At 43.0% G+C, this 16,526-nt stretch overlaps 1 protein-coding gene across 1 annotated transcript in view; it reads right to left on the reverse strand.

Annotated features, from left to right (window-relative positions):
- JADE2 (jade family PHD finger 2) overlaps window positions 1-16,526 on the reverse strand; it is a 1,051,451-nt gene that overhangs the window by 13,867 nt on the left and 1,021,058 nt on the right. The window contains exon 11 of the mRNA XM_044069238.1: window positions 15,861-15,998. Within this exon, the coding sequence (XP_043925173.1) occupies window positions 15,861-15,998 (138 nt within the window). The remainder of the gene's footprint in view (window positions 1-15,860; window positions 15,999-16,526) is intronic.

Below are 16,526 nucleotides of genomic sequence, written 5' to 3' on the forward strand. Positions count from 1 at the left end.
GACTTTCTAAAGTCTTTTGTTCTGCCCAGATAATATCTAAGCTGTCTGTGAACATCAAGTTTGTGCAGCATGTATTCTAATTTGTTGGTATGGTAGGGGAAGAACACGGGCAACTCAATAACTTGGTTGATGTTTGTCTCAGAACATACTTTAGGCAAAAAGGAAGGATTAGTTCTAAGGGATACTCTGTCAGGATGAAAAATCATATAGGGGGGCTTGACAGACAATGCCTGAAGCTCTAACACCCTGCGCGCAGACGTAATGGCCACTAGAAAAATAGTTTTCCAAGACAGAAACTTGAGCTCACTAGATGATGCTGGTTCAAAGGGAGGAAGAACAATATGGGATAGCATGAAATTCAAGCTCCAGGGAGAATAAGGAGTCTTCACTGGAGGCCTCATGCGAAAGGTACCTTTGAGGAAGGCCTTGGATAACTGGTGTTGCATAATATTTAGGCCACCAATACCTAGATGAAAATTAGATATGGCTGCTAACTGGACCCTAACGGTCGCAGCTGCTGCTCCTTTGTGAAAAACCTCAGTCAAGAATTCTTGTATGGATGACAATGGAGCTTTGTAAGGGTCAAGGTTCTTGTTAGAAGTCAAATGGAAAATCTCTTCCACTTACTGCAATACAATTTTTCTGGTGGAAGGTTTGTGGGAGGCCAACAAAATTTGACTTGTGTCATATGAAAGATTATGAAGCCTGGCTATACGGGGAACTGGAGCAGCCAAGCGGTTAGCTTCAGTGACTACAAGGAAGGATGGAGGTCCCCTGACGGGTGAGTTAGAAGGTCCGGAACAGGGTCCAGGATCCCTGGATCCTCCAAGATGATGGTAAAGAAATAGAAACCAAATCTGCCAAGGACAATGAGGGGCTATAAGAATGACGGTCCTTCCCAGCGACTTTGATTTCTGTAAAAATGTGGGTATCAGCGGAATTGGGGGAAATGCATAGGGGAGACCTGGGGGCCAATCATGTACGAGTGCATCCCTCGGAGGTTCTCCTAGAGGGGGTATAAGGGCAAAGTAGCTTCTGCATTTGGTGTTGATGTGGCTGGCAAAAAGAATGCAGCAAGGCTGGCCCCATTTGCGGAAAATCCTGTCCACAATCTCCTGTTTGAGGGACCACTTGTGTGGCAACAAAATTGCCCTGCTCAGCTTGTCCGCTATCACGTTGGATCTCCCCGGCATGTGCGCTGCCAACAGAAAGCTCTGGGATGACATAGCCCACTGCCAAATTCTGAGGGCTTCTTGGCAAAGGGGGTAAGATTTGGTCCCACCCTGTTTGTTCAAATACCAGACCACTGACATATTGTCTGTCTATATGGCAATTGTCCCTAGAGGGAGTGAGTCCTGAAAGTACTGCAACGCCAGAAGTACCGCTCTCATCTCCAGAACACTGGTATGCAAGTGTAACTCTTGATCCGTCCATGTGCCTTGGGCAGTCTCTCCCTGAAAATGCCCGTGGTCACAGTGGCTACTGGAGGGGGGTGTACAAAGGGCCGTCCTATTGTGACATGTAGAGATGTCAACCACCACTGATTATCTCTCTTGCAAGAGTTTGTAATCAGAATCATATGGTTCACTGACAATTCCTGGTAAGACCACTACGTGAAAAGGAGCCACTGAAGAATCCGCATATACATCCTCGTCAATGGAATGGCCAATATTGCTGCTGCCATCAAACCTAATACTTTCAAAACTTCTGTGGCTGGAGCTCTGTTCTTTGACACCAAAGAAGTGATGTATTGACGAAGAATTGATACCCTTTTGAGTGGAAGACGTACAGTGGTGGTTGAAGTGTCTAACTCTGCCCCTATAAAGATGATATGCTGCGACGGCGACAAGGCAGACTTTTCAAAGTTGACCGTAATACCCAAGTGGTTGCAAAGTGTCAGAGTGGATTCTGTTGCCTGAATCAGTTAATGCCTGGTGGTGGAGGTAAGGAGCCAATCGTCTAGGCATGGAAACACCTGGAATCCTAGATGCCTCAGGTGAGCCGTGACCACTGCCATACAATTGGTAAACACTCTTGGGGCTGCAGTGAGATCAAAGGGCAGGGCTCGAAACTGGTAGTGACTGGCTCCCAGCTGGAAACGCAGATGATCTTTTATATGGTAGTATGCATCCTTGAGATCGATTGAGCACATCCAATTGTCCTTCCCTAAAAAGGGAAGTATGGACTGAAGCATGACCATCCAAAACTTTTCTTTTCTTACAAATTGGTTCAGTCTGCTGAGGTCCAAAATGGATCTCCAGTCCCCTGTTTTCTTTGGAACCAAAAAGAATCTTGAGTAAGTTCCGAATCCTGTTTGGTCTGCTGGGACTGGCTGAATGACTCTTTTTTTTTTCTAGCAACTTGAGGACCTATGTGGTTGCTTGTTCCCTGTAACTGGGTGGAGCATCTGGGATTCTCTTGACGGGAATGAGTGGAGCGGAGAACGGTATGAAATACCCTCTGGAAATGATGCTTTGTACCCATCTGTCGTTTGTAATATCTAGCCAGGCTTCTGGATACAAAGATAAGCAACCTCCGACCACCTCCAGAGCAGGACAGTCGAGCCTCCTCTCAGGAGCGCTGGTAGGGCTGACCAGAGAAATGATCTCTGTCACCCTGGTGTTGCGGACCCCTTCTGCCATGAGGGCGGCATCTTCCATTATTACCTCCTCCTCTGCCCCTGGAGGAAGGTTCTCCACATATGTCCTGAAAGGCTCCTTGGGCTTTACGGAACCACATCTTTCCTCTCCTTTGGCCTTTGGGGTAAGGCTGAGAAGGGGTAGAAAAATGGAATCCGACGGCAGACAGAATCTTTCCCTCCTGTTCACATCTGGTCAATGTTTCCTTTACCTTAGGGCCAAACAAGGATGAGTCATCAAACGGGGTATTTATGAATAAATACTTGAAGGGCTCCGTGAAGGAACAGAGGTGCATCCAGGCATGCCTACGAAGAGCAATCCCTGCTCCTGCAGCCCTACTCGACCCATCTGCTGCATATGATATGAGACGCATGGATGAATTTGCAATGGAATTAAGAATAGCAAGCTGGGCAGAAACGTTGTCAGTGACACCTGCAGCTACAGCACCCTAAAGAGTATCTCCCAACTCCTTAAGGAGATCTCTTTGCAGTCTGGTGAAATGAGTCAGATAGTTCAGTGATCAAAGAGTGAAAGTCGCAGAACTGAACATGCGTTTCCCAGATCTATCCATGATCCTAGAATCTCTGTTAGGAGGATGGATAGATGCAGAAGTTTCAGACAATTCCTTCTTGGTGGCTGCTGCCACCACCATGGTATCAACAGGGACTTCCTTAGACAAGAAGATTTTAGCCACTGGGGCAGAGATAAACTTATTCGGCCTCCGAGGGACAGGCTCCATGGACTCCAGAGACTCCCATGCCCTACGAGAGACCAGTTGTATAAGCTCATCATAGGGTGGAGACACCCAGGAAGTGGAAGGTTGAGACCCAAAAGCCTTCAGAAGAACCAACTCATCCTCAGTAGGGTTTTTGGACTGCCAATCACCCCTCTGCCTAAGGATCTCAAGGATCTCCGCAAAGGAGATGTCCTCAGAGGGGGATTGAGGGGACCCTTCTGACTCATCCAAGTCAGTGTCAGATGTCAATGACTCCTGTAGGGAGTCTAAGTGCCTCCTCTTGCACACTCTCTTTCTGGGAACTTCCTCAGTGGGAGCCTCTGGGGAAGTCTCAGACGAGCAGGGGGCGCCCAGTGGGGCTACCTGAGGCTCTGGGTCTCCATGCTTGGCGTGGCTGATGGAAGCAGAAGCAGACACAGGCACTTTAGGGAAAGAAGAGACCAGACTTGGTGAAGAGGAAGTCTTAGGAGACAGTACTCGCCTCATGGCTTCGAAGGCATCACGGTTCCGATGAGAAGAAGTCAACAGACCCGAAGGAACCGTGATCCCCTCCCGCACCGATGCTGTGGGCACAGAGCCCGAGGTGAGAGCTGAGCTCACCCGCGCCAAGGTCCCGAGAGGAAGAGTCGGCACCGACAGGTCAGTGTGACGATCATCTCTGGACCCGACTGGAGAGTATCTGCTCCTAGAGTCCCCAGTCAGTGCAGCGGACGTCCGAGTAGATGGAGCTGATGGCACTGGAACAGGTGTTGGCTCCAAGGGTTCTACAACCATCAGGTCAGTCTCTTCCGGCTCCGAAAAACCGATATGGCTCGGAGGAGGAGCAGTCAATTTCTGGGTAGTAGTCTTCGGTTCCGACGCCTGGGTCGGAATCGATAGCAATTTAGCTAGGCCTGGTGCCTTTAAGAGCTTCTGTACCAGTCGGTCCATGTCCGAATCCGAAAGACTAACAGAGGACCTGGAGAAATGCACCGATGGTGCCGACTGGAGTAATGGAGAAGAAGGAGATTCGGAGACTGGTTCCAAGGCAGTGTCCCGGGTCCGAAAGGAAAAGACTGTCGGCTCCGAAGGCTGTGCAGCTGAAGTTACAGCAAATTCTGGAGGTGAAGACATTGACCATTACAACAGAAAAGATTTGTGGCTGAGCCAGATTTAGAAATAAGGTACATAAGTCAAGCTGGTTGTGGAATGCAGAAATCAAAGTTAATCAAAAAGAGGGAGAGTACATGAAAAAGTGAGAGACAGAAAAGACAGCCCAAGTCAAGAAGGAACACTGCTGGCTGAAAAGGAGGCTAACAGAGCAGTCGCAATAGCACAGAACAAGATGTCAAAGACATTCTACCAGCTTCTGTAGAGTGATTAAGCAGAGGGCAGATAGAAACAATCAATTTAGAAGACAAAGACAAAAAGGAAAAGAACACAGCTATCAGACACCATTCATAACAGATGCCAACAATGATCTGCTCACCACTCCGCATGTTATCAAATGCACAAGAAAGGAATACCTCCTGACAGCTTTTGAATGAAGAAAACCCCACAGAAGCTGTTCTGCCCCATACACAGCCTACAATGAAAGAGGAAAAAAGCACCCATCCTAGAAGAAGTAAGAACAGCACTCTTTACTATATGTCCCCACATTAACCAACCTCCAAACTACACTAAAAAATCAGATTGAATCCTGTTACCAGTCTACAAACATCACTGTGTTGCTCTTACCTCCCTTAACTGGCTCAAACTTCCACAGCATCTAAACTACCAACACTAACAACGGCCCATAAGATTTATCTACAATTCGGAAACCTGTCCTTCCATAAATTCTTTACTCCAGATCTATATACCCAATTGAGTTCTCTGCTCCAAAGACAAGCATCTCAACTTTATATAAACCAAACAAAAGTGGTGGACAATGTCTTTACTACTATTCAGTGACCAAATTATGGAATGCACTACCCTTAGATATCAGAACTACCTTAAACCTCATGAAATGTAAATTTAAAGTAAAACAATTACTACTCAAGTCAGGTAACTGTCCCTGTTGAAAACCAAGCTGAATATCAGATACTTTATCATGACTTTATCATTCCACCTTTTTTTCTCCTTTCTTCCTATCACCTGTCATCCACCTTCACTCACTTTACCTTGCCCTTTCTCACTCCCTGCACTAACTTTCTTTTTTCTCATTTTTATCCCTATTGCTATCTTCTCTTTCACCTATTTTATGCTACCTAGCCTCAAACTCCTCTATTGTAAATTTAATCTATCATCCTACTGAATATGTACCCTCATTCGCCATCCCTTACTATTTCCTACAAATCTCTGTATTATTCTCATTTCATTCAGATCATCTTCACACTCAACACCTACCTCCATGTACATATGTACATATATAAATATGACAAAGAATTTGTCTAGATAAAAGTATAACTATGTCAATCATACTTTTCAATCTCTCTTACAAATGTATGTATACATATCATCCGAGTTCCATCAGTATCCCAGTTTCTTGAATCCCGTTATCATTCTTATGCTGTTATCATTTGTATGACAGATGCTATTACCACGTACGTTTTGTATTATACTTATATGTTACTGTTTATTATTGTAAAAAGATTATTTTTCCTGTTACTCTGTAATGGAGCTTTTCTCCCTAGGCCTCCACTGAAAATGGGTTTCTCACCCAGTCAGGCTTTCCTAGTAATCAAACAAATAAATAAATAAAAATGCCAAAATCATGACCATTTTAGCTCTCACAAGGGCAATAATGACAAAACAGTGACATGCCAGCCAACTACAACCCAATGAAAATTTTCACTGAACTAGAAACAGAAAGGACTTCCTCCAATTTAATATCACCCTTAAGGAAGTCATCTGCAGCAGCATCTATAGGATGGCCACTTCCAGGTACTCCCCGTCCAAACATAACCAGGTGCCAGTCATATGTGTAGGTGAATGCAAGGAGACTCTTTTCCTGCATGGATTTGGTCACATGTCCAATACTTTGGTGAAAATTGCTGGCAAAGATGAAAGCCCAAATGGCAGTAAATGTAATAAACAATGTATTTTGGCTTTTCCCGGTTAGGGGTTGTCACGGCGCATCACCGCTCCGCAGATTGATTGGCAGTGGATTTTTATGGTACCGAGTTGCCAGCCTGATGCCCAACCTTCACGGAAGGCCCACTCACACGCACCTACCTGCATGTCTTTAAAGCTCACTCAGCCGTAGGGAGGACATGCAGACTCCGCACAGAAGGAACTCCAGCTGAGAATCGAACCGAAGAACCTCTTGCTGTGAGGTGACATCTCTAAACGCTGCACTATTGCGGCCCTTCTGCACTAAATGTAATACTCAATCAAAAAGAATCGAAGGAGTTCCTGTGTGAAGTTACAATACTGATGTGGCAAAAGACATTTATCATGTCCATTGGTACCATTTACAAGCCCTTCTGAAGCAATGCCACAACTCCCTGAACAGTGAACATCCAAAACTAAATGCACAAGTTGTAATTGCTGAGGTCCAAATTAGTATGAAAATTGTTTGTCTCTTTTGAGCCAAGGAAGAGGTGATAGTACAACCACTGATCTTCTTTTGACACTAAGAAACCTTTATTAGGTCCCCAAGAGGAGTATAGTCTGGGACAGTCCAAGTGGTCCACTAAGAGAGACTAATCTGCCAGTGAAAAAAAAAAATTATTTTGGAGAATCGATCATCTTCAGAACATGGTCAAAAGTAACCACATCTAGAGCACAGTAGTCTTTTGTGATGGTCCTTCCATGCTCTTACACAGATTTGGATAAGTGCCCCCCAGACAGATCAGGACTGTAGCAGAACCTCAGGTGGAATTACCAAATTACCAACCTAGACAGCTTCATGCCCTCCAGTGGCAAAGCAGTCTGATTCTTAAGGGCCTTCTGAGGATGCCAAGGAAACATTCTCCTGTTTCAGGGTTGGGAAGACTGGGCACAGGAAGGAAGGAAGGTTGTAATGAGGAATTTGTACAGGACCCCAGTAAAGCCACCCTTTCTCCTCAGGAGATAATCAACCTTGTTGTGGGCAGGGTAGCTGAACAGCACTTCCTTCAAAAAAGGAGCATCTAGGTTTTTGTTCATGAGCTCTTTGTGAAGGAGAACAATCTAAGCCACTCCATCCTGGTCAAGGACACTACCAATCTTGAGGAGGTCCTTCTGAACTTTAAGCAATATCAAACATGCAGACAGACACATGGTATCCCACAGTGAAGCCAAAGGACATGGTTTAATGAAGATCTTCCTTAAGCTCAGGCTCAGGGAGTCAGATAAAATTATCCAAATCCTTCCAAAATAGTAACTCGGTGCCCAAGTCAGGTAAAATGAACAGCTAAGAGCCTTTTGTAACATAAGAGAAATCTATTAATGCACCCATTCAAAGCTCTGCATTCCTTCTTTGCAAGCACCTACACTGGAATAAAGAAACCACATCAACAACAGTGATGGGACAAAGTGAGTTGGCCTGTCCACTCATTTTGTGGCTTACAGATGACATCAGACCACCTTGGGACTAATAGGCAGAATCATGGTACAGCACCCCTCATGGCTGGCTCAAAGAGCCAAATAACTTAAGATTCTCCCAACATGTTCCCCAGAAGCTGCCAACTGTTTCTAAGAAGAGAAGTAGGGACTCAAAGCCACCCCAAGCTATTCCTCATGAACCTTCAAAAGTGGGGTTATCTGCAGTTTATGTATGTGGGATGACTTTTATGTCCCTGACTGTCTCTGAGATGGTGGACGCATGACCCTCTAAATTCTCATAGGAGGATTCTTACTACAGCTGTTGTGAGGTCATACAAAGGTAAGCATGGTATGGGCTGGTACTGGGAGATTAGGAACGGCTTTGATGGTGAACCTATGACATGCATGCCAAAGGTGACACACCATGATGTTTTGGGTGACACACCAATGTTCACTACAGTGGCATAGCTATTGGGGTCAAAAGGGCCGGGCGGCACTCGATAAGCTGTTTTTTTTTTCCTTCTGAGAAGCTGTTGTATTTTGTTTTGGCCTGGCAGTTAGTTAGGTAGTGCCATGGTGGCTTTCAGTTTGGCTAAGTTGTTGCACACCATGATGCACACACGCATGCAACAGCAGCAGCAGGTCAGCAGGAAGCCCTTTAACGGTCGCACAACAGCACACCTTGATGCGGAACAGCACGGGAAAATAGCAGTGGGAACCCTGGGCCGAGAAGACAAACAAAAAGGAGAGGTAAGTACATGCAGGTGGTTGGTGTAACAGAGCAAGATGCAGAGGACAGGAAGAAATGGAAACAGATGATCCGCTGTGGCGACCCCTAACGGGAACAGCCGAAAGAAGATGATGATGACTTAAGTAATTGATTTATTTTAATAAACATAAGAGTGCATAGAAAGATGCACATTTTACTGAAGGGGTCACTTGGGCAAATGATTCATTTTGGTGCTTGTGCATACCTCAACATTTTACTGAAGGGGTCGTGTGGGTGAATGTTTCATTTTACTGGTTGTACACATACTAGGAATGTTACTGAAGGGGTTGCTTGGGCAAATGATTCATTTTGGTGCTTGTGCATACCTTAACATTTTACTGAAAGGGTCGCGTGGGTGAATGTTTCATTTTGGTGCTTGTACACATACTAGGAATGTTAATGAAGGGGTAGCTTGGGCAAATGATTCATTTTGCTGCTTGTGCATACCTCAACATTTTACTGAAGGGATTACGTGGGTGAATGTTTCATTTTAGTGGTTGTACACATACTAGGAATGTTACTGAAGAGGTCGCTTGGGCAGATGTTTAATTTTGGGGCTTGTGCATACCTCAACATTTTACTGAAGGGGTCACTTGGGTGAATGTTTCATTTTAGTGGTTGTACACATACTAGGAATGTTAATGAAGGGGTAGCTTGGGCAAATGATTCATTTTGCTGCTTGTGCATACCTTAACATTTTACTGAAGGGATTATGTGGGTGAATGTTTCATTTTATTGGTTGTACACATACTAGGAATGTTACTGAAGGGGTTGCTTGGGCAGGTGTTTAATTTTAGTGCTTGTGCATACTGTACCTGGACACTTTACTGAAGGGGTCTCTTTGGGAAATGTTTCATTTTGGTGCTTGTGTGTACCTGGACATACTAATGAAGATGCTGCTTGGGGAAATAATTACTTTTTGTATCAGGGAAGTGCCTGCGCATACATGGTCAGACTGAAGTGACCACTGGGCAAAATAATTTATCGTGTCATTTTAGTGCTCGTCATACAGAATAAAAACTAATGAATGGGTTGCTATGGAAAATAATTCATTAGTGTGTCAGGGAAATGCTTTTGCATAACTGGGCAAATAAGTTTGTGGATTGCAACTCCAATATCAAAGTTGAGGCATTTCTTTCAACAATGGATGTGAGTACCGTCCTTTTCACTTTTTGTATGACTATGACATGCATAGTTTTATTTTGTGAGGGGGTGGGGTACCAAACTCAGTCAACCCCAAGGGACACAAAGTCTAGCTAAGCCACTGGTTGACCAACACCAGAATTACCAAAGAAACTGAACAAATATACAAGAAATATGTGGCCCTGCATCTATCTATAAAAACTCAAAGTCATTAATTGATGTTAATGAAATAAAATGAAACGTGTTCCATATTTTTTTCAGTTTAATTCAAAATTATTATTAAAAGTAGGGTAATTTTTTGGTGCACTATTTTAAGCCCAATTATCAGTGCACATATCATTTTCTCTATTGTAAGTCACCGATTGCAGCACACAATTGGACTGTATTTTTTAAAAATAAATGAATATGTAAAGAATTTTCTCTTTTGTTCGAGGGAGGGCGGGGGGTAGGGTTGACACTCCAGCAGAGTCAAGATAGGCATTTTCCGAATTTCTGACAAACCACGCCCAAAAGGTTTGCCATCACTGCACTAGCCCAAGACATAATTAAATCAGGAAGGGTTTGTAAAGACCAAGCATGGGATTTAGACTGAATTCCTTAATGAAATGCCCATACAGCTGTGACTCAAGCTCCCAAACATCTGCTTACTGTCCAGGCCCTGAGAAAAAAGCTCTGATATGGGAAGACCAGATAGGCAAGGGTATCTCTGGGTCTAGATCTAGATATAGAGTCTCAAAACCAGAGTATCTCAACTTAGAAAAAAGATCTGGAATCAGAAGATTCTCTTGGTCCAGCCAACATCCAAAGATAAGGATTCAACCCACCAGAATGGGAGCTGAGGTTGCGTCTCCTCCAGTCCTTCACCTATGCTGAGGACTAGCCAAGGTTTCAAACCTCATTAACTTAGGGAGAGTTCATCATCTGCAGGGTCCAGAGGGCCATATGAACAATGAAACAACTTCAAGAATGTTCAAGCCTGCACTTGTCCTCCAAGCACTTTGCCTTGTGGCAATGCTTCAATATATGCTAGGAGAGTATGAAGGACCTTTCCATTGGTGTGCAAGCATAATGCACTTAACTTCTGACATTTTAATTGTTTCAGGGTCAGTATCCACATTTTGATTTACTAACAGGCTTGGAAGTGAGGTCTTAGTTACAGTTTTTTGCAGAAATTGCAGGGCCTGGTCTGCTGATGTGAAGTGGTGCCTTTGCTTCTTATGCACAACAGTTAATATTGCAGGGAATTAAAAAAAAAAAAAAAAAAACACGATAAAAGAACAGAAGCAAAGTCTTTTCTTTTTAATAACAAATTACACAAGAACTCTTGTCTCGGTTTGACGTTTTGTCCTGGTTCTTTACTGGTGAAGTTTAAGAGCCAAGATATAATATGGCACAGAGGGCAGTCAGAAGATGGTGCAGTCACAAGGACCTATGCATTAATTTTATAAAAATTTGGTTACTTAGATTTATGTTTTCAGGAAGATATTTCTCCAAAAATGAGTGCATGTCATTACCTTTAATGGCCTCTTTCAACCCCAGCAGGAACAGATTGGAAAACTGCCGTAGACCGAATAGTTTGTCACTTTGGTCTCTTAAGTTCTTTACTACATGCTCCGGTAGTTCCATTTTTGTTGTAGGGTCTGAATCGTCGATGCATTAGATGAAGTTGTTGAATGAAGAAAGTATGACTTCACAGCAAGGGCAACTATCTTCTTGAGGAGAGGATCATTATGGAACTCATAAACAAAGACATTGGGGACCTACAGACATTGGATCCTACTCAATTTGGCTTTGTCAAGGGCAGATCCTGCCTTTTGAACTTGGTCGACTTTTTTGAAACAGTCACTAAGGCCATTGATGAGGGTAAGGCAGTTCACACAGCCTACCTTGACCTTGCAAAAGCCTTTGACACAATACCCCACTCGGGCATCATAGACAAATTCACCAGCTTAAATGTAAACCCATATGTCACAAGATGGGTTGCAAACTGGCTCAAGGACAGAACCCACAGGGTCAGAGTTGCTGGAGCTATGTCAGACTCTAAGCCAGTCACAAGCGGTGTCCCACAGGGCTCAGTCCTGGGACCCCTCTTGTTCGGCATTTATTTTTCCGAAGTACAGGCAAACATAGGAGGATTGTGGCTGACAAAGTTCGCAGATGACTGCAAACTGGGTGCCATAATTGATACTCCAGCGTTCACAAACATCCTTCAGAGAGGCCTCATAGAAACGGATAATTGGTGCCAGAGCCATGGCCTTAAGCTGAACGCCAAAAATGTATAGTCATACCCTTTGGGAAAAACAAGGTACTGACAAATTATCACATAGGCGGTAATCCATTAAGTACGGAAGAGGTAATCAGGGACCTAGGGACCCAGGTTGACAGTAACCTCTCATTTGACACTCACATTGCCAAAGTGGTTAGGAAGACCTTCTATATTGCCCACCTTATCATGAAGGGTTTCACATCTAGATCAAGAGAGGTCATTGTGCCCCTGTACTCTTCTCTTATCAGGCCAATGATTGAATACAATGCCCCATTTGGGATGTATCTCACCCGACACCAGCAGCAGTTGGAAAGACCCCAAAAGTTCCTCACCAAGAGGATAAAGGGTCTTAAACATATGCCATATGCTGCCCGACTGAAAAAACTCCAGCTCTATTCAGTCGCATACCACCTACTCAGAGGTGATCTGTGCCTGACGTACAAGGCCATGTCCAATCCTGAATTAATGGACATGCTCCACCTCAGAAAATCCAAATCCATCAGAGCCACGAGAACAAGTGACTTAAACCTCGACACAGAAATAAATAGGACGTGCTGGAGGGACAGATTCATAACCCAGAGGCTCCCTACACTCTGGAACAGAATCCCAGTCCATGTTAGGCAGAGCCCCTCACTGACTCTATTCAAGAGAAATCTCGACGAGTGGATGGGAGATCGTAGGTTTACCCCGGGGGTCATCTCTGTGTCACTACTAGACAGAGGCATAGTAAACTAAACCCTAAAAGGGCATAGTATTCTCATCCTAAGGGGTGGTGTAAGCCACATACACTTTGGCTAGGCTTATAAATGCCTTAGGGCAGATAGCCTAGTACGAACCTATGAACCTATGAACTTGGTATGCTTTGCAACCAGCCCTTTAATTTCTGAGGTAATAGCCAAGACTCGGTTTAAAAGAGCTGTTACCGTGTCCAACTTGCTATCCCTGGCTGAAGCATTGACAGTTGCGGACTCGAGTTTCAGACATGTCTGCATCAAACTCAAGGCAGCAGGGTAGGAAGCAGGCAATTTATAAGTTTACAAACACTTGGGACTCAGACTTTCATAATTATGTTGCCGCCATATCTCCCGCTAGCTCAGCCTCCTCTTCTTAACTGCTGCCATTTTCATGAAGTGGGTCAACAACTTTTCCTACATTCAACAACAAGGAGGCAGTCTGAACACCTGGCACAAGGGTAAGTTTAAAAAGTTGTGGTCTTACTTGGGTCAGCATGGGCAATGCTGGTGTACGCCTTGGTTGGTAACTCAGTGGTGACACAGACATTAACTGTGATGCTTATTTATGTAAATGCATGACTTTATGGATGATGCAGATTAAGATCTGTACAGTACAAAAAACAAAAAAAAACTGGTAGATTCCTGCTCTGTGGCATGCAGGGATGATTCCACACCAGACAATCCATGTTTCAATAGCAGCACAGGAAAATTAGAAGAGCTGGATGAGGGAGGGTGGGAGTGAACGTGTGATGCTTGGCCTGCCCATTCTAGGGGAAGAAAGGTGGTGTGATCTGTTGCTGTGTCCATCTCAGCAGGAATGAGAGGGGTAAGGAATACAGCACTATGAGCTGGAGTAACACCATGGTGCACAAGGTTAGGGGGAGTGACACATGTGAATGATGCACACAATTGTTTCCCTAGGAAACAGCTCTAATGAGCTAATAAGAGGAAGAGTTACAAAGAGAGGGCTAGCTATGACACTTACCTCTAACCTCTGAAGGGAACAAATGGGCCTAAAAAGCTCTGGCCATGGTTAGGCTACCCTATCCTGGCCTTGAACAGCGAACAAACTGGTCTGACCAGGCTCTTACTCCAATTGGGCCATTCACCTCCTGTCTCAATTGGGGAATGAACGGGCCTAGTTCTTGCCATGAAAAGAAACAAATATGTTCATGAGATCCAGGGAAGGGAGGGGACTGACATTTTGTAGAACTAATAAAGAGTAAAACTGGTGAATTACTTATTTATATAGCCAATACGTTGCATAACAGAATATGTTGACCAAGAACAAGTAATTCTTCTTAAATGTTTTTTGAAGAAAAATGCCAAATTCCGCTGGAAGAAATCCCCAACCATGGGCCCACCATGCAGAGAAAAGGAGATGAGAGCAGGGTGAAGAGATGTTAGCATTCAAAAAATTCTCTTTCAAACATATAAAAATGCCTACACTCTTGATTACTATAATGTCAGTTTCTGCAAAATGCCACAATGATAATTTTGAAAAGAACATATAAAATGTCTGAAAATGCTGCTTATGAACATACTGCCCTAACACATTTCTGACACGTTAATTTAAGCATTTCATGTTATACAGTTTTTAAGTATATATATTCATCTCAACAAACACTGGCTTTGCTCCTGCACCAACCCAGCTTAACTCTTCCACTTCCTCTCAATCTATTCTTTTTCCTTAATTCTTACTATCTCTGCTCCCTTACCCTTGTAAGGTTTACCTGATATAACAACTTTATAGATACATGTTATCCCTCGCATACTGTATAACTATAGCAAAAAAAAAAAAAACAACAAAACTTTAATTAAGATATTTTGTTCTTTATATTTTTTGATTTTTGCTCTGATTGTATTTGTGTACTTAGTATAATCACAACCTCTTTCTCTACCTGTTTGTATTGTATTGCCTATCTTTGTTTAAACTTATCATAACCATTGGAGCTTTTCTCCCCGGGCCTCTACTGAAAATGGACATATATCCAGCTAGACTAGCCCGGTCAACAAATGTAAAATAAATAATAAAATAAAATATAAAATTTAAACCCTATTTATGGTCACAAAAGCGGAGTTAATGTGGAGTATGCCAGCATTTCTTTTTCCTTTTAGTTGGCACTTGTACACCTGTCAGTATGCATTCTTTAATGTCTATTTCCATTTTGTTTTATTCTAGTTACTTGCAAACACACTAAAAGATGACAACTGCACTATCAACAATGTCTGGAAATTACACCCATAGCAGAATTTCTGAAATTTTAGCTCATGAGAAAAGAATGTCTGTTTTACTCGCTCTATATCAGTGGACTTGTTTTGCAAGACTTACAATTTATGTGAACATGGTTTTGTGGGGTTCAACAAAATTATATACAATTCCATTATAATACACTATATCAGTTAATAAAATGTCTGCTCTCTCTTCTTTTCTACAGACAACTATAACTACAATCACACCCCTCAACTGTCCAGAGTTTTGCAGAACATCCACATGTTTGTCTCATATTTTTAGTCTGTCTCTCATAAAATCTGTGGTTTTCTAGCAAATTGCTGGGGTCATCTGAGGGATGAAGTCACTAAATAATACCATACATTTCAGTTTCAGACTTCATACCCGTCAGAAAAATGCAAGCTAAGACAGATCCTGTTATTCTAGGAACTTTTTAAGTTTATAACAACAACATTTAAAATCTGTCCCTATTTTTGTGCCTTCGCCCCCCCCCCCATTATGTCAGCTTTTGTCCAGTTTTCATGCACTAAGAGGTTGAGAGGTATGGCTACAATATCTTTTTCCAGTGTTTTTCTATTCAAAGGCAATTAAATAATGTGTACCTTTAAAGAAACAGTGCAGCAAAGAGCATTTTTATGGCCCCAACACTTACCAATCCACTTCAGTGGTCTGGTGGTGCAAGTGAGAAGTAACGTTGCTTTCTCATAGCATACACATTACATACAAATTTGCAGAGTCACTCACCAGTAAAATGCCACCTTGCTGTGTATGTACGATAAAAGCATTTGAGTCCAGTGGTGGTGACGAGCTTTCTGTTTTGCACACACACACAACCAATAAACTAACTCTGCTTACCAAGCTGCCCAAGTAAGGATGTGTTTGTGTTTGCTGACTTCAATTTCTCTTTTTTCTCAGAAATGCTTTTCTGTCTGTCTGTTTGTTTCCGCTTTGTTTCCATTTGCTTTGCCTTTATTTTTCTTCCAGGTTGGTCTACTGAAGAAGAAAAAAAAAAAAAAAAAAAAAACAGCAAAAAATAAAACAGCTTAACAGACTGGTGTTTTTTACAATGACAACCACAGATTTAACAAGGAGCGGTGATCTTATACTTCACATGGAATACTGGTGATTTTTTTACTTTCACGTTATGTTCAAAGCTCCTAATTGTGCCTTTGATGCCATTTTCATACAGTACATCATCCAACATGTGATTAACTGACCTTTTTTCCTCAATTTCTTCTGACTTTGCGCACTTCAGAATAACAGCTACATGTAGTCATAGCTGCACCACTATCCTCACCCTTTTACTGTTTCTTCTTGATTTTTACTTATGTCTTCAGCTATGCTGAGCTCTGAGTGCTGCTCTGAAACATCTTTTCCTGTTCTATTACTACTGGTAACTTGATAAACCCTTGCTTACACTACTTTAACATACCCATGCAGCAATTAAAACTGTGGTCAGACGGTTTCTCATCTCTGTTGTATAATGATGCTCAAGCACGTTCTGACAACTCATAGCTCATA

This window comes from Protopterus annectens, chromosome 4.part0 (genome assembly GCF_019279795.1).
Source record: "Protopterus annectens isolate FY-2018-M chromosome 4.part0, PAN1.0, whole genome shotgun sequence".
Lineage (NCBI taxonomy): Eukaryota > Metazoa > Chordata > Ceratodontiformes > Protopteridae > Protopterus > Protopterus annectens.